This window comes from Lacerta agilis, chromosome 8 (assembly GCF_009819535.1).
Source record: "Lacerta agilis isolate rLacAgi1 chromosome 8, rLacAgi1.pri, whole genome shotgun sequence".
NCBI classification, from domain to species: domain Eukaryota; kingdom Metazoa; phylum Chordata; class Lepidosauria; order Squamata; family Lacertidae; genus Lacerta; species Lacerta agilis.
The window spans coordinates 16,213,654-16,232,881 of record NC_046319.1 but is presented as its reverse complement, the minus strand read 5'-3'; the positions used below and the strand labels follow the sequence as shown (position 1 = coordinate 16,232,881).

The 19,228-nt window shown below is 46.0% G+C and overlaps 1 protein-coding gene across 5 annotated transcripts in view; it reads left to right on the top strand.

Moving 5' to 3' along the window:
* Positions 1 to 17,687, top strand: part of C1QTNF12 (C1q and TNF related 12) — a 42,258-nt gene extending 24,571 nt beyond the window's left edge. For 4 of the 5 annotated variants that reach the window (XM_033156306.1, XM_033156303.1, XM_033156304.1 and 1 more), the window contains 7 exons: positions 1,585 to 1,704; positions 4,092 to 4,203; positions 5,266 to 5,447; positions 10,388 to 10,496; positions 10,764 to 10,854; positions 16,671 to 16,749; positions 17,512 to 17,687. In XM_033156306.1, coding sequence (XP_033012197.1) covers positions 1,585 to 1,704; positions 4,092 to 4,203; positions 5,266 to 5,447; positions 10,388 to 10,496; positions 10,764 to 10,854; positions 16,671 to 16,749; positions 17,512 to 17,610 — 792 coding nt within the window. In that variant the 3' untranslated portion in view covers positions 17,611 to 17,687. The remainder of the gene's footprint in view (positions 1 to 1,584; positions 1,705 to 4,091; positions 4,204 to 5,265; positions 5,448 to 10,387; positions 10,497 to 10,763; positions 10,855 to 16,670; positions 16,750 to 17,511) is intronic. The other variant, XM_033156305.1, reaches the window with a different exon arrangement.
* Positions 17,688 to 19,228: the final 1,541 nt, after the last annotated feature.

The following is a 19,228-nucleotide window of genomic DNA, read 5'->3' as shown; positions in this document are numbered from 1 at the left end:
CATTTTAAATAAAAGCACACATTCTATTCATGTAAAAACACCAGGCAGGCCCCACAAATAACCCAGAGATACATTTTAAATAAAAGGACACATTCTACTCATGTAAAAAGACACTGATTCCCGGACCGTCCGCGGGCCAGATTTAGAAGGCGATTGGGCTGCATCTGGCCCCCGGGCCTTAGTTTGGGGGCCCCTGGCTTAGGTGCTCTGGGCTTATTGCTATCTTCCAATCAGAATGCCTGGCCTCAGTGCCCTCTAGCTGTGAAATGGTTTTTTTTTAATGCTTTAAACCACAAGTAAAGCATTTGAAAGTAGGAGCAGGAGGAAATGCTTCTCCGTGCAAACCTTCTAAGGGCAAAAATAAAATCTGCTTCTAATTCTAGTGCCTTGGTGTTAATAGCAGGGGTGGACAGAAAGTAGATCTACTGGATCTCAATGGTATGTTTTCTGACTCCCCATTATTTAGCATTATAAGCTACAACAAAGGGCTTCAGTTCTATGCACAAGTACTTGCCTAATCTAGGAACAAGTTGTATGTAACGTTGAGCCTCAGTGTTCCCCAGCTGTAAAATGGGCCTTAATGTGGAAGTGTGCAGGCATAATTTGCTGTTTCTTAAAATTGTGAGGTCTTTAAAATAATATATCTCCCATGGCTAAGGCTTCTGCTTTTGGTTTTTCTCAGCCTTAGCATTTATCCCCACTCCCAATTTTAAAAAATATTTTTTCCTCAAGCATAGATGTGGCTCTTAATTTAGGTTTATGGAAAATGCAAAACAACCATTCTGAGATCTGAATTTCTGAACTGCAAAATTTGATTTTCAACTTTGGAAATCCTCATAGGGAAACTGAAGTATTTTCAGTCCAAAAATCAACCCTCAACGCCAAATTTAGGAGGTGGGGGGTGGGGGTTCCAGGTATCAATAAAATTGGGTTTCTTTTCTGTTCCAGTGAAGAGACCATTACTGACAGCTGAGTAACACTGTTGGATTAAATATCTATTCATCTATATATGGGGTAATATCAATTGAACAGTTAATGTGCAGAACAACAGGCCATTGTGAACATTCACAAGACTTTGTGGAGAATGTGCACATAATCTGTCTGTGAATTCTGCAGATTTCCCAACACACACACACACACACACACACACACACACACACACACACTTATATATACACACAGGCCTTGGGGAATGTGCATCTCTTGGCTATATACTCTTGTCATTATGCATAGTCTCCAACAGGTCTTGGGGAATGAGCGTACCTCGACTGCATTTTTGTATATTCTCCAGCCAATATGCACAATCTTCAACAGGTTTTGGGGAATATGCACATTTCCCGAGACCCTGTGAGAAATTATGTGTATACTTCCGAGGAAATGTGCACAGGGACAATGTGTGAGGGACAAATTATGTGCACGTTTTCCGTGAGGCCTGGTGAATGTGCACAATGGCCGGTTATCATGCACATGAACCACTCAACTTACATTGCCTCCACCATATTCACACGCAAACACGCAAACATATATAATTGGCTGTGGATAAAAGACTCACAGTGCCCTCAATCCTTCTTCTTCTTTCCTTAGATGCTAGAGTCCCCAGACCCTCGCATCACTGACCCGCGTCGGACGTGGATTTCATTTGTACATCGTCCTGATGACGGCAGCAACTCCAAAAAGAAATGCAAAGGCAGAGATAAGAAATTAGTAGGTTATTCTCGGAAGCACTTTTAGCTGTCCATTACAACCATCATGATAATAAACCCTTCCCTCTGGTTCTGAAGTTCAGGGTGGGAATGCCCTTAATTTGTGCAGTCAAAATGGCGCCATCCATCCATGAGAGGGTGGGGTCAGTTTGGGGAAACTCCAAGGTTTGCAGAAGTAGAGAAGCATTTTTGGGGGCGGTGGGCGGTGGGAGGATTGCAGTTTTATGCATGTCTATTCAGAAGTAGTCCAATGAGGCATACTCCTCCTGGGATACATGCAGGGCCGGATTTAGGTTTGATGAGGGCCTAAGCTACTGAAGGTAATGGGGGCCTTTATATGTCCAGCTGTCCTTTGTCAACAACAAATTGCCGCTGTTTATTGTGTTGAATATATGCTATACGGTAATTTATGGACCTAATAGGTACCTAAAGCCATTTGCACATAACAAAATATGTATTTTATCAAAGTAATTGTTGAACTGAAATACAATTAAGAAGTACCGTATATTGCGGCGTATAAGACGACTGGATGTATAAGACGACCCCCAACTTTTCCAGTTAAAATATAGAGTTTGAGATATACTCAACCACAGATTTTCTACCTGGCGTATAAGACGACCCCCGACTTTTGAGAAGATTTTCCTGGATTAAAAAGTAGTCTTATACGCCAGAATATACTGTATATTAATAGTGAAATAATTATTAAGCTCTAACTTAAAATGATTGGGGGCCCATTCCTTACATCATAGGAGCCTACACAACACAAAACACTGTTGCTGTATGTAGGTTTTATTTTATTTGTTTTTTATCCTATATTTTGGAAATGTACATCCAGTTTTTTCCCCCTTTAAATTTTTTTAGGAGCCCCAAGAGAGTGGGGCCCTAAACAACTGCTTGTTCAGCTTATATGTAAATCCAGCCCTGGGTATAGTGTATAGTGTATTGTGTATAGGATTGCAACCTAGGGGTGTATGTGTGTGTGTGTGTGTGTGTGTTTGGGGTGGGGGGCAGGGAACATTTTGCCACTCACATTCGTTTTGTGAGTCACCGACCCCCAGTTCCGTCTTCTGCCTCGCCAGTTAAAAGATCTGGAGCTGCAGGGCTGCAAAGAACAGAAGAGGTATCCTGCATCTTATATCCGGCCCATGGGTGTAGCTAGGATTTCTGTTGGGGTTTTTTTTGGGGGGGGGGACACCCACCTGTCACCATCTTCTTTCTGGCTCTGTCTAGCTGAATCGGAATGAAACATCTCGACAACAGTTTTTTTTTTTTTTTTAAATCTTTCTTTTGACTCCATTTGCTCAGAAACACCTGCCATTTCGATTTCAGATATTCTGATTATTTCTACTTTCAGTTAAGTATTTCTATTTATTTACTGGATGTGGGGGGGGGCAGCTGCTCCTCTGCCCCCCTGGCTACACCCATGATCATGCCTAAGGATTACTGACTCCAGCCTCCTGTTCTCACAGTGGCCAGCCTTATTCCTCTGGGAAGCCTAGGAGCAGGACCTGAGTGCGACTGCAACTCTCCTCTCTCTTGCAGCTCCCAGAAACTGGTATGCAAAGGTTTACTGCCTCCGATAGTGGGGGCAGAACAGAGCCATCATAGCTGGCAGCCACTTGCATCCTTGTCCTCCTCTAGCAGAGCATTGTGTGATTTGCTTTCGGATTATTCTCAGCTTCAATCCCTGGTGTCTACAGTTGGGGTCTTTATCCTAGGAACATCATAAGAGCCTGCTGGATCAGGGCCCATGTAGTCCAGCATCCTGTTCTCACAGTGGCCAACCAGGTGCCTGTGGGAAACCAGCAAGCAGGACCTGAGCACATGAGCATTACTCCGACCGTGGAGACAGAGCATAGCCATCCTGGCTGGTAGACGTTGATAGCCTTGTCCTCCAGGTCTGCCAAAGCATCTGGCAAAGATCCTGAAGAGCAAATGCCGACGATTTTACGTTGGGCTCAGTCGGCTGGGGCGAACCTTTGGCCCTTCGGATCCAGCCGAACTACAACTGCTGTCATCCCTGACCATCAGCCACCCTTGCTAGGGCTGATGGGAGTTGTAGTTCAGCAACATCTGGAGAGCAGGAAGTTCCCCACTCCTGGATGGCCTGTGTGGCCTGACCCAGCATCCGGAAAATTGTATTTTAATTGTTGGTGTTGTATACTTTGTCTCCCCAACTGCACACACACACACACACACACACACGTTTGTATTATTCTGTATGTTGTAAATGTTGTGAGTTTTGCCTTGAAACCCAACTTGGGAGAAAGGTGGGATATGGAATATATGAAATGAAGGAGTCCAATAAAATAAAGCAGGCTAGCATATTTATCACTAATGAGGTTTCTGAATCCCCTCCCTCTCCCCAAACACTCTTCTTTCTTTCAGCGTGGGCTTGTTGGACCTCCAGGACCCCCAGGCCCTCCAGGACCCCCAGGGGCTCCAGGGGCAGAAGTCACCCAGGAAGTCTTGCTGCAGGAGTTCAAGAAGATGTTAAAAGGTACGCAGGTTCAAGCATCTTGTTGTTTTCCCCAAGCCCTCATTTTTTTAACTACAGCTCTGTTAGCACCATACATTTAAGCCTCATCTGAAGCATGTTCAGAACATCAGAAGAGCCTCCTTGCTGGGATCAGGCCAGTGGGTCCATCTGGATCACTGCTTCTCAAATGCCAGCTGTTTTGGGACTACAACTCCCACCATCTCTAGCTAGCAGGACCAGTGGTCAGGGATGATGGGAACTGTAGTCCCGAAACAGCCAGAGACCCAAGTTTGGGAAACCCTGCTCTAGATAGACCAGCGAACTGGTCTCACAGTGGCCAACCAGATACCCCAATGGGACATTTGCAAACAGGAGTTCAGCACAAGAGCACTTTAAATGTATGGTGCTGCTGTGGCCTAAGGCTGTACTACACCATATGTTTAAAGCAAATGACTTCCCCCCTTCCTGGGAACTTTAGTTTGTGTAGGGAGCTGGGAATTGTAGTTCTGTAGGGGAAGGGGCAAGCTACAGTTCCCATAATTCTTTGGAGGGCAAGACAAAGTGCTGTAAACGGATGGTGTTCACACAGCCAAACTCACTCTTCCAGTTGGACAGAGAAGCCGGATTCTCAGTGTCAATAATAATAATAATAATAATAATAATAATAATAATAATAAATTATTTGTAACCCGCCCATCTGGCTGGGTCTCCCCAGCCACTCTGGGCAGCTTCCATCAAATATTAAAACAGTGTTTTTCAACCTTTTTTGGGCAAAGGCACACTTGTTTCATGAAAAAAATCACGAGGCACACCACCATTAGAAAATGTTAAAAAATTTAACTCTGTGCCTATATTGACTATATATAAAGTAATTCTCTTGAATAGGAGTCAAATAAACACAAAGAAAGTATTTTATAATTACTTTCCAATTTTTCCCACGGCACACTAGGCAACATCTTGCGGCACACTAGTGTGCCGTGGAACAGTGGTTGAAAAACACTGTATTAAAATACATTTAAAATATCACAGATTAAAAACTTCCCTAAACAAGAAGGCCTCCTATTTTCCCACCTTTTCTTACAGAAGCCACCGAGCGGCGGGCCCCTCCGGCTTTGCCAACCCCCCTGAGCGAGGCGCCCCCTTTGCTGCTCTCCCTGGAGGAGGCCTCCCCCTACCGGCGAGTGGAGGAGGCTTTTCACTGCAAACTCAAGGGCCAGATCGTTGTGGACAAGAAGACCTTGATGGAACTCCAGAACTTCCAGATGGTGAGGAGACCACATCTCTTTCACTAGCAGGCGTTATCGGACGGTGTGAGGCACGTATTGGGTTGTAGCCAAGGCTAGTCCTGATTAGAGTAGACCCACTGATGTTAATGAACTGGAGGACTAAATTAGGCCATAGCTACTTCCCCCAAAGGATTCTGGGAGCTGTCATTTGTTAAGGGTGCTGAGAGCTGTGAGGAGACCCCTGTTCTCCCACATAGAGCTACCATTCCCAGAGTTCCCCAGGAAGAAGAGGTGATTGTTAAACCATGTGGAGAATCATAACTCGGGGGGGGGGGGAGGAAATAGGGGGTCTCCTCGCAACTCTCAGCACCCTTAACCAACGGCAGCTCCCAGAATCCTTTGGGGGAAGCCATGGCTGTTCAAAGTGATATCATAGTGTTTTAAACGCGTGAATGTGGCCTAAGTTTGTAGTTCATTTACTTACTTTAAGGATTTTATAACCCTCTTGGCCTTGGAATGGCAAGTTTGAGTCCCAGAGCCATTCTTCAAGCTCAATGAATTGTCAAGAGCCTCTAAAAGTTAAATCTCTGCTCCCTGCATATGGAGGTTGGAATGGGGGGGGGGGCAAAGTTCTCTGGAAGGATAATCCTGGTGCCATACTAATTGGCGTGGAGAGAGGGAGACTCAAGACATCTTAATAGCCATCAGGGGCTGTAATGGAGGGAGTCAGTCCTTTCTTAATTACGTTTGGCGGATTCCTGGGGCCTGCCCGTGCCAAGGGGTACACCAGTGCCAGCACTTGTGGGCCTGAGCAGGGCGTGTTTGGGGCACGAACATAGCCGTGAGTCTGCGGCACAGTTGCTGTGGGCGCCGACAGCAGGATGAGAGGGCATCCTGGCGACGAAAGGGAAAATAGGCCCTTGTCAAGGCGGCATTTCATCACCTCTGTCTTTGGGTGTATCTGCAGACTGAACGCAAAGTCCTTGGGAATCAGAAGTGGGGAGAGAGACCTGTTGCGCTCCAGCCCTGCTTGTGGGGTTCCCAGAGGGCCGTTTGGTTGCCCACTGTGGGAACGCGGTTCTGGGCTGTGTTGTGTGTTGAGGCCAGAGGCACCAGCTTCTCTGGACAATTGAGGGGCCCTGACACAAAGTCCTGTTGTCACGTGTGGGTCCCTCTGAATATTGAGGGGCCCCAGCCCCTTAAAAAAAAGATTGGGGGTCCATTGTGCCTTGGGCCCCAGGAGTCGGTGCCCTTGTTTGGATCTAATCCATCACGGCTCTCATTCATAATTCTCCTCCTGGGTATCTTTACTAGAGGACTAGACAAATTCAGGAAGGACATGGGTAGGTTTAGCATAGGGAAAGAAGAGACCGAGAGGAGATATGATAGCCATCTTTGAATATCTCAAGGGCTGTCACACGCAAGATGGAGCAAGCTTTTTTCTCCTGCTCTGGAGGGTAGTAGGACTCAAATCAATGGGTTCGAGTTACAAGAAAGGAGAGTTTGACAGTGCAATGGTCTTTCTCGGGAGGTGGTGGACTCTCCTTCCTTAGAGGTTTTTAAGCAGAGGTTGGGCGGCCACCTGCCATGGATGCTTTAGCTGAGATGCCTGCATTGCAGGGGGTTGGACCAGATGACCCTTGGGATCCCTTCCAACTCTATGATTCTCTGATTCAATGGCTACCAATGGCTACTAGCCATGATGGCTATGTTCTCCTGCTACTGATGGAGGCAGGATACTTCAGGATACCAGTTGCTGGGAATCCCAAGTGGGGAGAGAATTGCAGCTCTCAGGTCCCGCTTGCGGGCTTCCCATAATGAGCCTGTGGTTGGCCAACCTGAGAACAGGATGTTGGACTCGATGGACTTTGGCCTGATCCAGCAGGGCTCTGCTTAGGCTCTTACACCTTCATGCTTCTGGTGAAGCATATGCTCTACTGCCGAGCTCAAGTCCTCATAAGGAATGGGAGCACTATGTTGACTTTATTTCATTCTGCAAGAGACAGAGAGGGAGAGAATGGCGAAGCCGCAGAGAGAGAGAGAGAGAGAGAGAGAGAGACGTGAAGAAACAGGAATGTTTTATCAAGCGGTAATTTACTGGTGCCGGAAAATTGCCTTCCATTTCAAGTCCGCGGTTTCGGGGGAATTAAGTCGCTGCCTCCGTTTTTAGTTTAATTGCTTTTAACAAAATGGGGGAAGGAACAGAGCTGCCAAAAACGGGTTGGCAGCTTCTGCCTTAACAGATTGGAGGGGGCGCGGGGGACACACATAAATTTGAAAAGGGGAGTGGAAGGCCCCATACCATATACTAGGGGTGTCAAATCAGCAACTGAGAAGAATCAAAGCTATCTTATGCATGGCCTTTGGCTTGATATTGCTCTCTACCGTCCTACTCTCCAAAATGGTACAGCCTTCCAGCAGACGCATCATAGTGCTGATAATGCCAAGGCTGCAGGTTCGATCCCTGTATGGGACAGCTGCAATGTATTCCATTGCGGAGGAGGGGGGGGTTGGATTGGGTGATCCTCAGGGTTCCTTCCAGCTCTACAATTCTATGATTCTATGTAGGTTTGCTCTAGCTCTGTAGCTGTTGAGCTAACTCAAGCAACCCACTCATTTTATCTGATTTTAGTTGATAAATACATTACGTATATCTGCCAGTTTTGTGGATTTTAGCTGTGTTTTATCCACCCTTTTATGATGGGCCATATCCCACTAAGTCCTTCTCAGAGATAGAGCCACCGAAATTAATGGACCTACACCTGTCATGTTCATCCATAAGAAAAGCCCTGCAGCTGAATCAGGCCAATGGTCCATCTAGTTCAGCCTTTCTCAACCTTGGGTCCCCAGATGTTTTTGGCCTACAACTCCCATCATCCCTGACCACTGGTCCTGCTACCTAGGGATCATGGGAGTTGTAGGCCAAAAACATCTGGGGACCCAAGGTTGAGAAAGGCTGATCTAGCAGAGTCCGAGATCAGGACAAATTAAAATTCCAAAGAGACTGGAGTAAATTCATTGACTATATATAAATAATAACAACTGTAGAAGTCTGAAGACACTAGCAGGATTGAAATAAATCCTACGACGTGGATTTGATAAAATAAGATGAAACTGTGAGATACAGAGTGGAAAAGGGAAAACCTGTGGGTGGGGTGGAGGGAAGTCATAAGCTCGGCGGAGCGGTGGGAAATGAGATTTGTTGATGTATGTTGGAATTTATTGTTTTTTGTTTAAAATGAAAATTTAATAAAAGTTATATCAAAAAGAAAGAAAGAAAGAGAAAGGCTGATCTAGTTCAACATCCTCTTCTCACAGTGGCCGACGACATGCCCATTAGGATTGCAGTCTTATCTGATGGATGGTTTGGTGGAGGATCTATTGTATATTAATTTTTTTACCCTTAATGTTGTTGTATTAATATGCTGGGACCTTTGGGCCAAACACCATATAATCGTCGTCGTCGTCATCATAAATATTATTATTATTATTAGTAGTAGTAGTAACAACAATTAAAATATTAATATTAATATTAATAGTAGTAGTAGTAGTAGTAGTAGCAACAATAAATATTATTAATAGTAACAATAACTGCTACTAATAATAATAAAGTTACCTAGGCAAAACCAGATTTCTCTCTCTCCTGAAAAAAACAAAACCACCCAAATTCTGATGTTGCAGCAACAGCAGAACCTCCAATTAATGGGCTTTTTCTTTCCTTGGCACATTACAGCTAATTTTCTCCTCATCGGTGACTTGAGCCAAACCCACACCGCAGGAGCCAAAGATAACAATAAACACCCGCACTGAGTTTATTTTAGGCTAAGTCCGATAATCTTTCCTGCTAGCTTTGCAACTGGAGACCTCTTCCTTGCATGGCAGCAGCTAAACCCGGGGTGGGAGGTGGGGAGCGCTCTTTGGGCCTCCTTGGTCCCCACCCCCCCAAAAAATGTAGAGATGAAGGCAAAGAAAAACAAAGGCCGCTAAGCCCTCTCCAATGGCGCAGAAGAAAGTGATTCGGTAGGGCTAGGGGTGCGTGTATAGAGGGATGTTGGAGAATTTCGCCAAAACAGAAATGGGAGCAGAAATGGCCCGTGTATAGTATACTTGTTCGTCCCATATGGGCCATTCCATGAAAAATGAGCCTGATAAGAATGCTAGATGAGCGCTGGACTTTGGTGAGGAAGATTCCAAACATGTAGTCTAACCATTTTTTTTAAAGCTAAAGACAAATGAAGTTTAGTTTATGGACCTTCTTTTCAAAAGTCCACCCACGTAGTCTTAACAGAAGTTAAAAGTTTTCTGATGATTGTCCCACTCGTGACAGCATTTTTTCCTTAATTTTGTATCTTTAACTTAATTTCTGATTGCATAGTTGTAACCAACAAACATTGATTTAAACAGATACGCTGAGTTCATCATTGATTCACCTCCCAACTCACAGAGTTTTTCCATAAATCGAACTTCTCTCAAGCTCCATGTCCTTTTTTGGTCCCACCCCTGACAATACTTTAACATTTAATAAAATTGTCAAAAATATCTATAAAAAATAATAATAAATTAGTAAAATGTTCAGTATCTTATTAAGAACATAGTTTAAATTTTGGTTGTTAATTTTTATGTATATTTACATTGTTACACATGTGTGAATACCAAAAAAACATAGTCCATGTGTCCCACCCGTGACAATGGAATGGCTCATATCCGGAATGGGAGTCAATTGGGCGAACATGATCAGCAAATGATACATAATTGATTATGGTTCCCCGTGAAAGGCTTAACTGGGGGGAAAGATTGAATGTTAAACCTAAGGTGGATACAACCCTGAGATTCTTGAATGTAAAGCGGTCCGGTGATGTTTTGAGTCAAGGACACAACTCAAGAAAGCTTCTGTGTGTTATGAAATAGAGAGAAGGGGAGCAATCGAGGCAGTATCCAGGGTCTCGTTGGATTTGTGACGGCGTTCTTTTTCTCCCTAGCCTTCGGCCAAAGGAGCGTTCCTCCGGGGATCTGGCTTGAACTTAACCACCGGGAGATTTACAGCATCTATATCTGGCATTTATCAGTTTTCAGCCAACGTCCACATTGGTGAGTGGGAACTCTCGCTGCTGGCAGGTAACATGTCCTTTTGCCTTTGTTTCACAGCCGGTCCGGTCTTGGAAAAAGAAGGTCGAATCTAACCCTACGGAAGCTGGTTCCTCTAACATAGGGACCTTATTTATGTCCGAGTGGCCACATCTGCAACATTTGCAGAGGCAAAAGTGGGCGGGGCAATAAATTTGCATCGGAGGCTAATTTCTATGCACACATCTCTATATTCATAACATACCCTCCTTCCTTTTGTTTTTCTCCAAGACCACAGTGAGCTGAAAAGTAAATTACAGCTTCGAGCAAGAGACAATGTCCGGGTGCTGATCTGCATCGAATCCCTCTGTCATCGCAACACGTAAGTCACTGGGATGCTGCTGCAATACCATCTCAGGACACAGGTGGGGAACCTTCGGCCCATTGTCCGAATGTGGCTTCCAGCTCTCTGTGTCTGGCTCTCAGGACTCTCCCCAGGCCACACATCCTCCCCAGCTAGGCCTCTCCCCAGCCCTGCTTTGCCCCCTCCTTGAACACCTTTGCCTGGCTGGAACATGTCCTTGAACTCTGAAGTCATGCCTGCAAGAGAGGGGGGGTGGGTGTTGAAGCCAGCCTACTGTGCAAAGGTCATTTTAAAATCCATTGCTCCGCCCACTTTTACTTCTGGCTCTGCCTACCACTGGCATGTGGCCCCCAGAATGCTGCCCAGAAGGGAATGCGGCCCTTGGAATGAAAAAGGGTCCCCCATCCTTGTTCTAGCATCTGTACGGCAGGTCTAATCTAAGGTTTCTTTCTCAATGGATAATTGAAGTAACAACAAGAACAACAACAGCAGCAGCAGCAATATCCCAGCCATTCTTTCCTCCCCGAAATACACTTGAATCTCAACTTACGATGCTCAGAATAACACTATCACATTATGAATAATAGGATTCAATAATAGGAGTCAAAAGGGAACTTGGAGGTCATTTTGCTCCACCCCCTGCTGGGCACAAGATCTTCAATACTGGAAGCAACTAAGATAATGAGAAAAGCTCTGCTGGATGAGGCCCGTGGCCCATTGGGGTCAGGCATCGTGTTCTCCCAGTGTCCATCCAGATACCTACAGGAAGCCCCACCAAAACAGGGAACATAACTAAAGAACATAACTAAAGCCTGCTGGATCAGACCAAAAGCCCATCTAGTCTAATACCCTGCCAACCAAATGCTTCTTCTGGAAATCCTGCAAGTAGGACCTGAGTGCAACAGCAACTCTACCTACTTGTGGATGCCAGCAAGTAGACATCTTGCTTCCAACGCTGAAGGCAGAACGTAGATGTCAGACTTAATAGCCTTCTTCTCCATGCTGCTTCCCTGACTAACCAGTTTCTGCACAAAAACCTTCAGTGAAGCAGAGCTGGCCACCTTCCAAGGCCCCCTGTTTCACCGCTCTTATCAGTGAGGTGCTGCTCCTATCTTTTAACCGAAATTGACTTTCCTGCCCTTTCCACACACACCCTCGCTCCTTCGCGCTGGAGCGACAGAAAACGCACCTGCTCAATTTTCCTCAGGACAACCCTTCAATCCTCTCGTGGTCTCCCCTTCATCTTCTCTTCTCCAGGGTACATGGCTTACCCTGGCCCACGGCCGCCATCTTTGTTTTGGATGGTTCTTTGGAAGTTGACTCATTCTGGAGCATTCAGGGGTTGGAATGGCTGCCATGCACAAAAACATGGCAGCCTCGTGCATTCAGACCTGCTGACAAGCACCTGTCTCCCATGGCAACCATCTGCAGCTCTTCCGAAGGCCTGCAGCTCCTCAATAGACCTCGTTGAAAGGGCTGTGTCTCCTCAGTAGGCCTCGTTGGAAAAGCTTAGATATCTGCAGTTCATTCGGCAGAGGGCAGTGGTGTTCCCTCAGCCCTTTCCAAAACATTCCCCATACTTTCCTTGCGCAAGAACGGCCATCTTGGGCCTTTTCTCTTTCCTGATTTGTTCTTTGTCACAATCGCCACAACTCTGTCAAAACAAAAGTGGGGAAAATGTCCTCGGAACGGGTCTCTGCTGGCAGCTCTTGAAACCCCGCGGAAGCCAAAAAATGGAGCTGGAAGAAAGGTTTGGGAACACGGCTGTGCCAAAGACCCCCCCCCTTTCCCCTTCGTGACTCAGATGGAACCGATCTCGCTGTTAAAGTTCTAATTTAAACACTTTTATTGGAGGAACAGAGAAGAAGGTGTGGAATGCTGAAGACTTAAAAAAAAAAAAACACCACACCAGGCCTTGTTCATAGACTTCGTTGGCTCCTCCAAAAGAAGCCATGGAGCTTGCAAAGAGTTGTTATTAGTAGCAGTGGGTGCTGGGAGATGGCAGAAAACCCCTCGAACCTGATAGTTTGGCAGATGCCGCAGCAGGGAAGAACATAGAGTCAGCAATAAATTGCATTCATAACACGAATACAAAATCCACCGCAAACCAGGAGCTTAATACATCAACGCAGCCAGTTGATGTTTTCCATGGGGAAAATCTGGGTGAACAGATATGTTTTAAGCAAGGGCCAACATGTCTAATTAGGGAAGAGAGGATGTGTCCCATTTCATTTTCTCATTTTTCCAAGCCTTACAGTCAGTTCTCCACATTCCCTCTTGCCTTTTTAAAAGAAGCCCCGCATTAAAATTCATCTGCTGTTTTCTGAGAATTTCTCCTAATGTATCCATTTTCATATGCAGCTTTGCCAAACACACAGATTTTTTTCTGCAAGCCATTTACCCTAATATAATGCATATTTGTATACCATTTCCCCTTATATGCACTTTAATGCACAGTTCCACCAAGCTTATTTTCATGTTTCTATCCCACAAGGAACTGTGTGCGTGGTTCCCTTCTTCCTCCCCATTTTGTCCTCACAACAACCCTGTGAGATAGGTTAGGCTGAGAGACTGCACATGGTCCAAGGCCACACAGTGAGTTTCATGGCTGCTTGGGGATTTGAACCCTGGTCTCCCAGGTCCTAGTCCAACACTCCAGGCACTGCACCACACTGGTGTGAAGATAAACACTAACTTAGTTTTTTAAAAAATTTTTTTTTTTTGTTTATAGCCCAATAGCCCATCACAGTACAGTATGAGCAGAAATCACATAGCTACAAAACTAAAGACATTGCATGCCACCAGACCAGGACAAATCTACAATGTCCAAAATTTAGGAACATTCCTTCTATTCAGCATCCCTCAGCTTTGGCACTTCCATGAACCAGAAAAGTTGCTCTTACCTTTCTTGTGCTAGTACAAATAGTGTCACCCTATAGTTGAGCCTAGGGCTTGTCAATCAGAAGGTTGATGGTTCGAATCTCCATGACGGGATGAGCTCCCGTTGCTCTGTCCCTGCTCCTGCCAACCTAGCAGTTCGAAAGCACGTCAAAGTGCAAGTAGATAAATAGGTACTGTTCTGGCGGGAAGGTAAACGGCGTTTCCATGCGCTGCTCTGGTTCGCCAGAAGTGGCTTAGTCATGCTGGCCACATGACCCGGAAGCTGTACGTCGGTTCCCTCTGCCAGTAAAGCGAGATGAGCGCCACAACCCCAGAGTCGTCCGCGACTGGACCTAATGGTCAGGGGTCCCTTTACCTTTATATCTGATGTACATTTCGACATCTGCCAAAACCATTTAATTTTCGAATCATCCGGTTGACCTTCTAAAAGGTGATCTGAAAAGGGGAGACAAATTTAGCTCTGGATGAATCATACAATGGGCAATGTGAAACATAATGTAAAAGATCCTCAATAGACCCTCTGGGGTTTCAGACATGAATGTTTCCCAGCCCTGTCAAGGAGATGTTGGACAGGTGTCCCTACCCACCAAGTCAGGGTCTCTTCTTCAGCTTTGGAGCAATTGGCCATGCTTGTGAAGGCTACTCCAGTTGCTGAAACAGAGGTGGAAGAGAGCCTCCGGCAAGTTGGGGGCCTGTTGCTCTTGGACTGTCTCTGGATGGGGTGGATTCAGGTGAACGTTGGAGTTGGTTTTTGGCATGGCGGCTGTGGAAACTGGGAGCAGTGGAGTGAGGCGATGGCTTCCGTTCCCTCGGGTTGCCTCACCTCTTATGAAACGTGACGAGGCCAGGGCATCGGCTGGCTCGGGGCATGCCTCTACCACCTGCCCAACCTGGCAGTGCCCCTTTATTAGGGCTTGACTTGCACCTGCAGGGTGGGGCAACCTGCCTCCGGAGGGCATGAGACCTGTTGCAATGTCGGTAGCAGAGCAAGCCCAAACGAGCCATCAGCTGGCAAAACTGGTGAGAGCGAAGAGCATGTCATAAACACGGGGGTTGTAGCCAACGTTAGCCCTGCTCAGAGTAGACCCACTGAAATGAATCGGCACGGGTAATTTAGGGGTTGCAGCCAACTTTAATCCTCCTCAGACTAGACCCTTTATGTTGTACCCAACTACACCCTCCTCAAAGTAGACCCTAAGTTGGCTGTGGTCAGTAATTTCAATGGACCCGTGTCCACATTATTAATGGTCATGTCTAACTTAGGTTAACATTAATGGTCACGTTTAACTTAGGTCCGTTCATTTCAACAGGTATACTCTGAGCAGAACTTATTTGGCTACAACTCATCATTTTTTTACTTGGTTAGTCATCTGCCTTAGAACCGAGGGATGGATGAAAGAAATTTATGTGTTTGTTGCTGAAACATCTCCATTTTGTTTTTGCCCCACTTCCTCCAAATTATCTTCAGAAACTGACTGTGTGGGGATCCTCTGGCCCTCCAGATGTTGCTGAACTACAACTTCTGGCAGGCATGGCTAACAGCCAGAGGGATAAGGAGAGTTGTAGTTCAGCAAAGGTACAGGGCCAGAGGTTCCCCACACAGTCATTTTTTTTCAAGATAATTTGGAGGAAGTTGAACAAAACTTTTAAACACCCCATTCCTATGCATATACAACCAGAAGCAAACTGGGACTGTGTTCAGTGGTGCTTCCTCATTGTTAAAGGTGCAGAGTTAGGGCCAGCTACAGTTGGCTTTGCAAGCCGGCAGAAATCGAGGAAACGATGAGAGCACACTGCAATTGGAGGGGCAACCCAAATGATCAAGGGGGTGGAACAACCCTACAAGGAAACATTGACACATTTGGAATTTTTTTTTTAGTTTAGAAGAAAGGTAACTAAAGGGTGACATGGCAGAAGTTTATAAAGTTATGCTCGGCATGCAGAAAGGGGATAGGGGAAAGTTTTCCCTCCTTTTCTCATAATGCTGGAACTCGTGGACATCCCAAGAAATCAAATCAAATCAAATTTTATTAAACAGTCACAGACCAAATCGTCCTCTTCAACTGAACAACAAAGCTCACACAAGACAAACACACAAAAAGACAGCATTTCGAAATTAAGATCTTAAATAAAATTAAACGTTTACCTTTGCCTGCGCATTGTCAATGGATAGCTCATATTTCCTGCGTCTAATAGCAGAAACACAGAATTTGGCAACATTAATCGTAGTCTCAGAGACCTTGTCTTCTACTAGGGCTCTCAAGCGTTGGGATTCTGATTCATTTTTAAACTTGTGAAGAACTGGGGTAATAAAAGTCTGTCGTAAATCCTCGTAGAAACTGCAATGCAGCAGTATATGCAGGTTTGTTTCCACCTCCAAGGAGCCACATGGGCAAACACGTGACTCATACAGTTTGCCTTCATACCTGCCTAGTAACACATCCCAAGAAAAGCTGAATGTTGGAAGCTTTGGGACAGAGGAAAGAAAGTGCTTCACATAGATAACCTGCGGAACTCACTTCCACAGGAGGAAGTGGGGACCACTAACTTGGGTGGCTTGAAAAGAGGGCTGGACAAATTCTAGCAGGTTGAGGCTACGAATGGCAAACGGCCTTGGTGACTATGCTCTGCCTCCGTGGTAAAAAGGCAAAAAAAAAAATGCTTCTGGGTGTCAGTTTCTGGAAATGGCAGGAGGGGAGTGTGCTCTTCTGCTCAGGGCCTACTTGCAGGCATCTGGTTGTCCACTGTGAGAATAAATGGACTATTATGGGCCATTGGCCTGATCCTGCAGACTCTTCTTATGTCCTTATAAATGATGGAGAGCTTGTGGAATTTGAGCTTGAGGTAATTATCCCAGTTCTCAGCCACCGTGCTATGCCAAGCTATGGCTCTGGTCCGTGAACATCTGTTTCCCTTTCTTTTGCGTCCCGTAGGTCTTTGGAAGTTATTGCTGGTCTGGAAAGCAACAGCAAGATCTTCACCGTTTATGTCCATGGATTGCTGCAGCTGCAGGTATAAGGGGGTTGTAGAGCTGGCGGCAATGTGGCCTATAAAGGGCATCAGTGAATTGAGACAGATTCCCGCCCCCGGGGCCACCATTTTTATGCAGCAGGTTCGGCAGGTGGGAAGAACCGTAGCTCAGTGATAGGGCATCTGCTCTGCATGCAGAAGGTCCTGGGTCTAATCCCCGGCATCTCCAAGGTACTATTATTAGGTTTTATTAAGTGCATTTCAGGTCTCAGGGCAGATTACAGTTAAAATACTCAAAACGCTGTAAAACAGCTTCAAATTATAAAAATAAGATGGGTCCTAAAAACATACACCTCTAGTGTCGAAAGCCAAGGTGTGCTTTGTCATGGAAGGGAGGGAGCCCCACAACTTTCCACAAAGAAGGTCCTTTCCTGGTCTGCCAGCCACACCAACTCCTGAGGGTGGCTGAACAAGCAAGAAGGCCTCCTCTGCTGATCTCAGCACCCATGAAGGTCTGTAGGGAAGGAGCAGGTCTTTCGGGTATTTCAGCCCTGAATGGTTCTGGGCAGTGTTTCCCAAACTGCCCAGTCTCCAGCTGTTTTTGGACTACAATTCCCATCATCCCCCCTGCTAGCTAGCTAGGGACGATGGGAGTTGTAGTCCAAAAAGAGCTGGGGACCCAAGTTCGGGAAACACTGGCTTTGAATGCATCGGACCTGGAAACAAACCGGCAAACCCTGGGCTTGTGGTTCTCTTGTAGCTTTTGTACATTGCACTTTCTTCCTCTCTTCCCTTGTGGTGCAGCCCGGACAGTACACTTCCATCTTTGTCGACAACAGCGCCGGTGCCCCTGTCACCATTCAGAACGGATCCGATTTCATGGGGATGCTGGTGGGAGTCTAATCCCGGATGGCCCACGACGCAGGGGGGCAAGGGGGATGAAGATGCAGCTGAGGACCTGCCTGTCCGTACTTTGCCGCCTCTGTCCCAGGTGAATCGCCTTCTCTTTGCCGTTAGGTGTTCTCCAGCTGAGTGACGCAAACAATACTTCCCCTTCTCCCGCGGCATAGCAACAATTCAAGAAGAAGACAAAAATCACGGGAGAAGAGTTCTTGCCACTGAACCTAAAAAGACCAGATCTATTTCGTTCCCAGTACAATATATTCACAGGACACCTTCATTTCCTCAGCCTCGGCTCTGGGATCCAAAACTTTGCTTTTGCTTCGGGATACAGTGTTTTGTTTTTGAAAAGACCAACCTTCCAAGGACATCTAACTCTCATCTGAACTTGGGGGGGGGGGGGCTTGATGCACTGTGGCTTAGTGGGTCGCTGAGGGGATTAGAAAAACAAAGTTGACTCCACAGCAGAGCACCTGCTTTGCGTGTAGAAGGTCCTTGGTCCAGCCCCCAGCATGATCTGAGAAACAGCAAACTCCCTTCTGAAAGGATTCCCGTTTTCTGATTCCACTCTACCTAATTTGTTTCCATTTTATTTTATTTTTTAAAAAAGCCCCCAAAAAGCTGCTTGCAATTTAATGCCGAACCGTTTTTTTAATCAGCCTTCCTGTTGCAGATGCAAATGCGTGTCCCACAAAAATGGATGGAGAGCAAGTAAGTCCATTGGATCAGTTAACCTCTCTGGACATCAATTGGTGGTGTTGGTTTTTTGTTTTTTGTTTTAATCTGTTCCTGGCAGGGAACCTATGCAGGCTCCTCCTGTGAACCACTTAGACCTTCCCAAAAGAAGCAAAGGATGCAACTATATGGTTGTAACCTATGATGTCCCACTCAAAACAGACCCATTGAAATTAATGGACTTAAGCATCCCATTACTGTCAATGAGTCTACTCTGAGTCCAACTAGCATTGGATACAAACCAAAATGAATGGAATAGCTGCAAAGTTATTTTAACAGGTGGGTTGTGGAGTCGCAGGAAAAGCTGATGAAGGAGAGGGGAGTCCCCACTTTCAGAATAGGGTTCCATCCATGCATCCTTCAATTTCTCCATCTTCACCACATCCCTGAATTTTGTTGACATTCCAGCCCTGCTTTCAAGTGATCATTGTCGGTGTGTGTGTGTGTGTGTGTGTGTGTGTGTGTGTGTTTGTGTGCTGGCTCTGCCTGTGTTGAAAAACAGTTTAATAATTATTATAATTGAGAAGAGAACTGTATATTATTTAAATTATCTGTGCTTGACCACAAGTGCCCAGCCTCACTATATACAAAGGCCGAGTCTGGAGCTATTTGTAATTGGTGTGACGCCGCCAGAGTGATTTCTGATGGGATTTTGCCACTCCTGGGGGAAAGAGAAGGGGGACACGCTCCCACCAACCGGAGCCTCCCGAACAGACAGAAAGGATGTGTTTGGGCTCAAGCACCGTCACAGCAGCTGGCAGATCTGCGCTGATTTCTTTCCAGAGACTTTGACATGCAACTGTGGACTTAACCATCAACACCCATCCTGCACCTTCAAAGGCTCCCCCACCCTGACTGCTTAAGAACCTTCCCTCCCCCCCAGCCT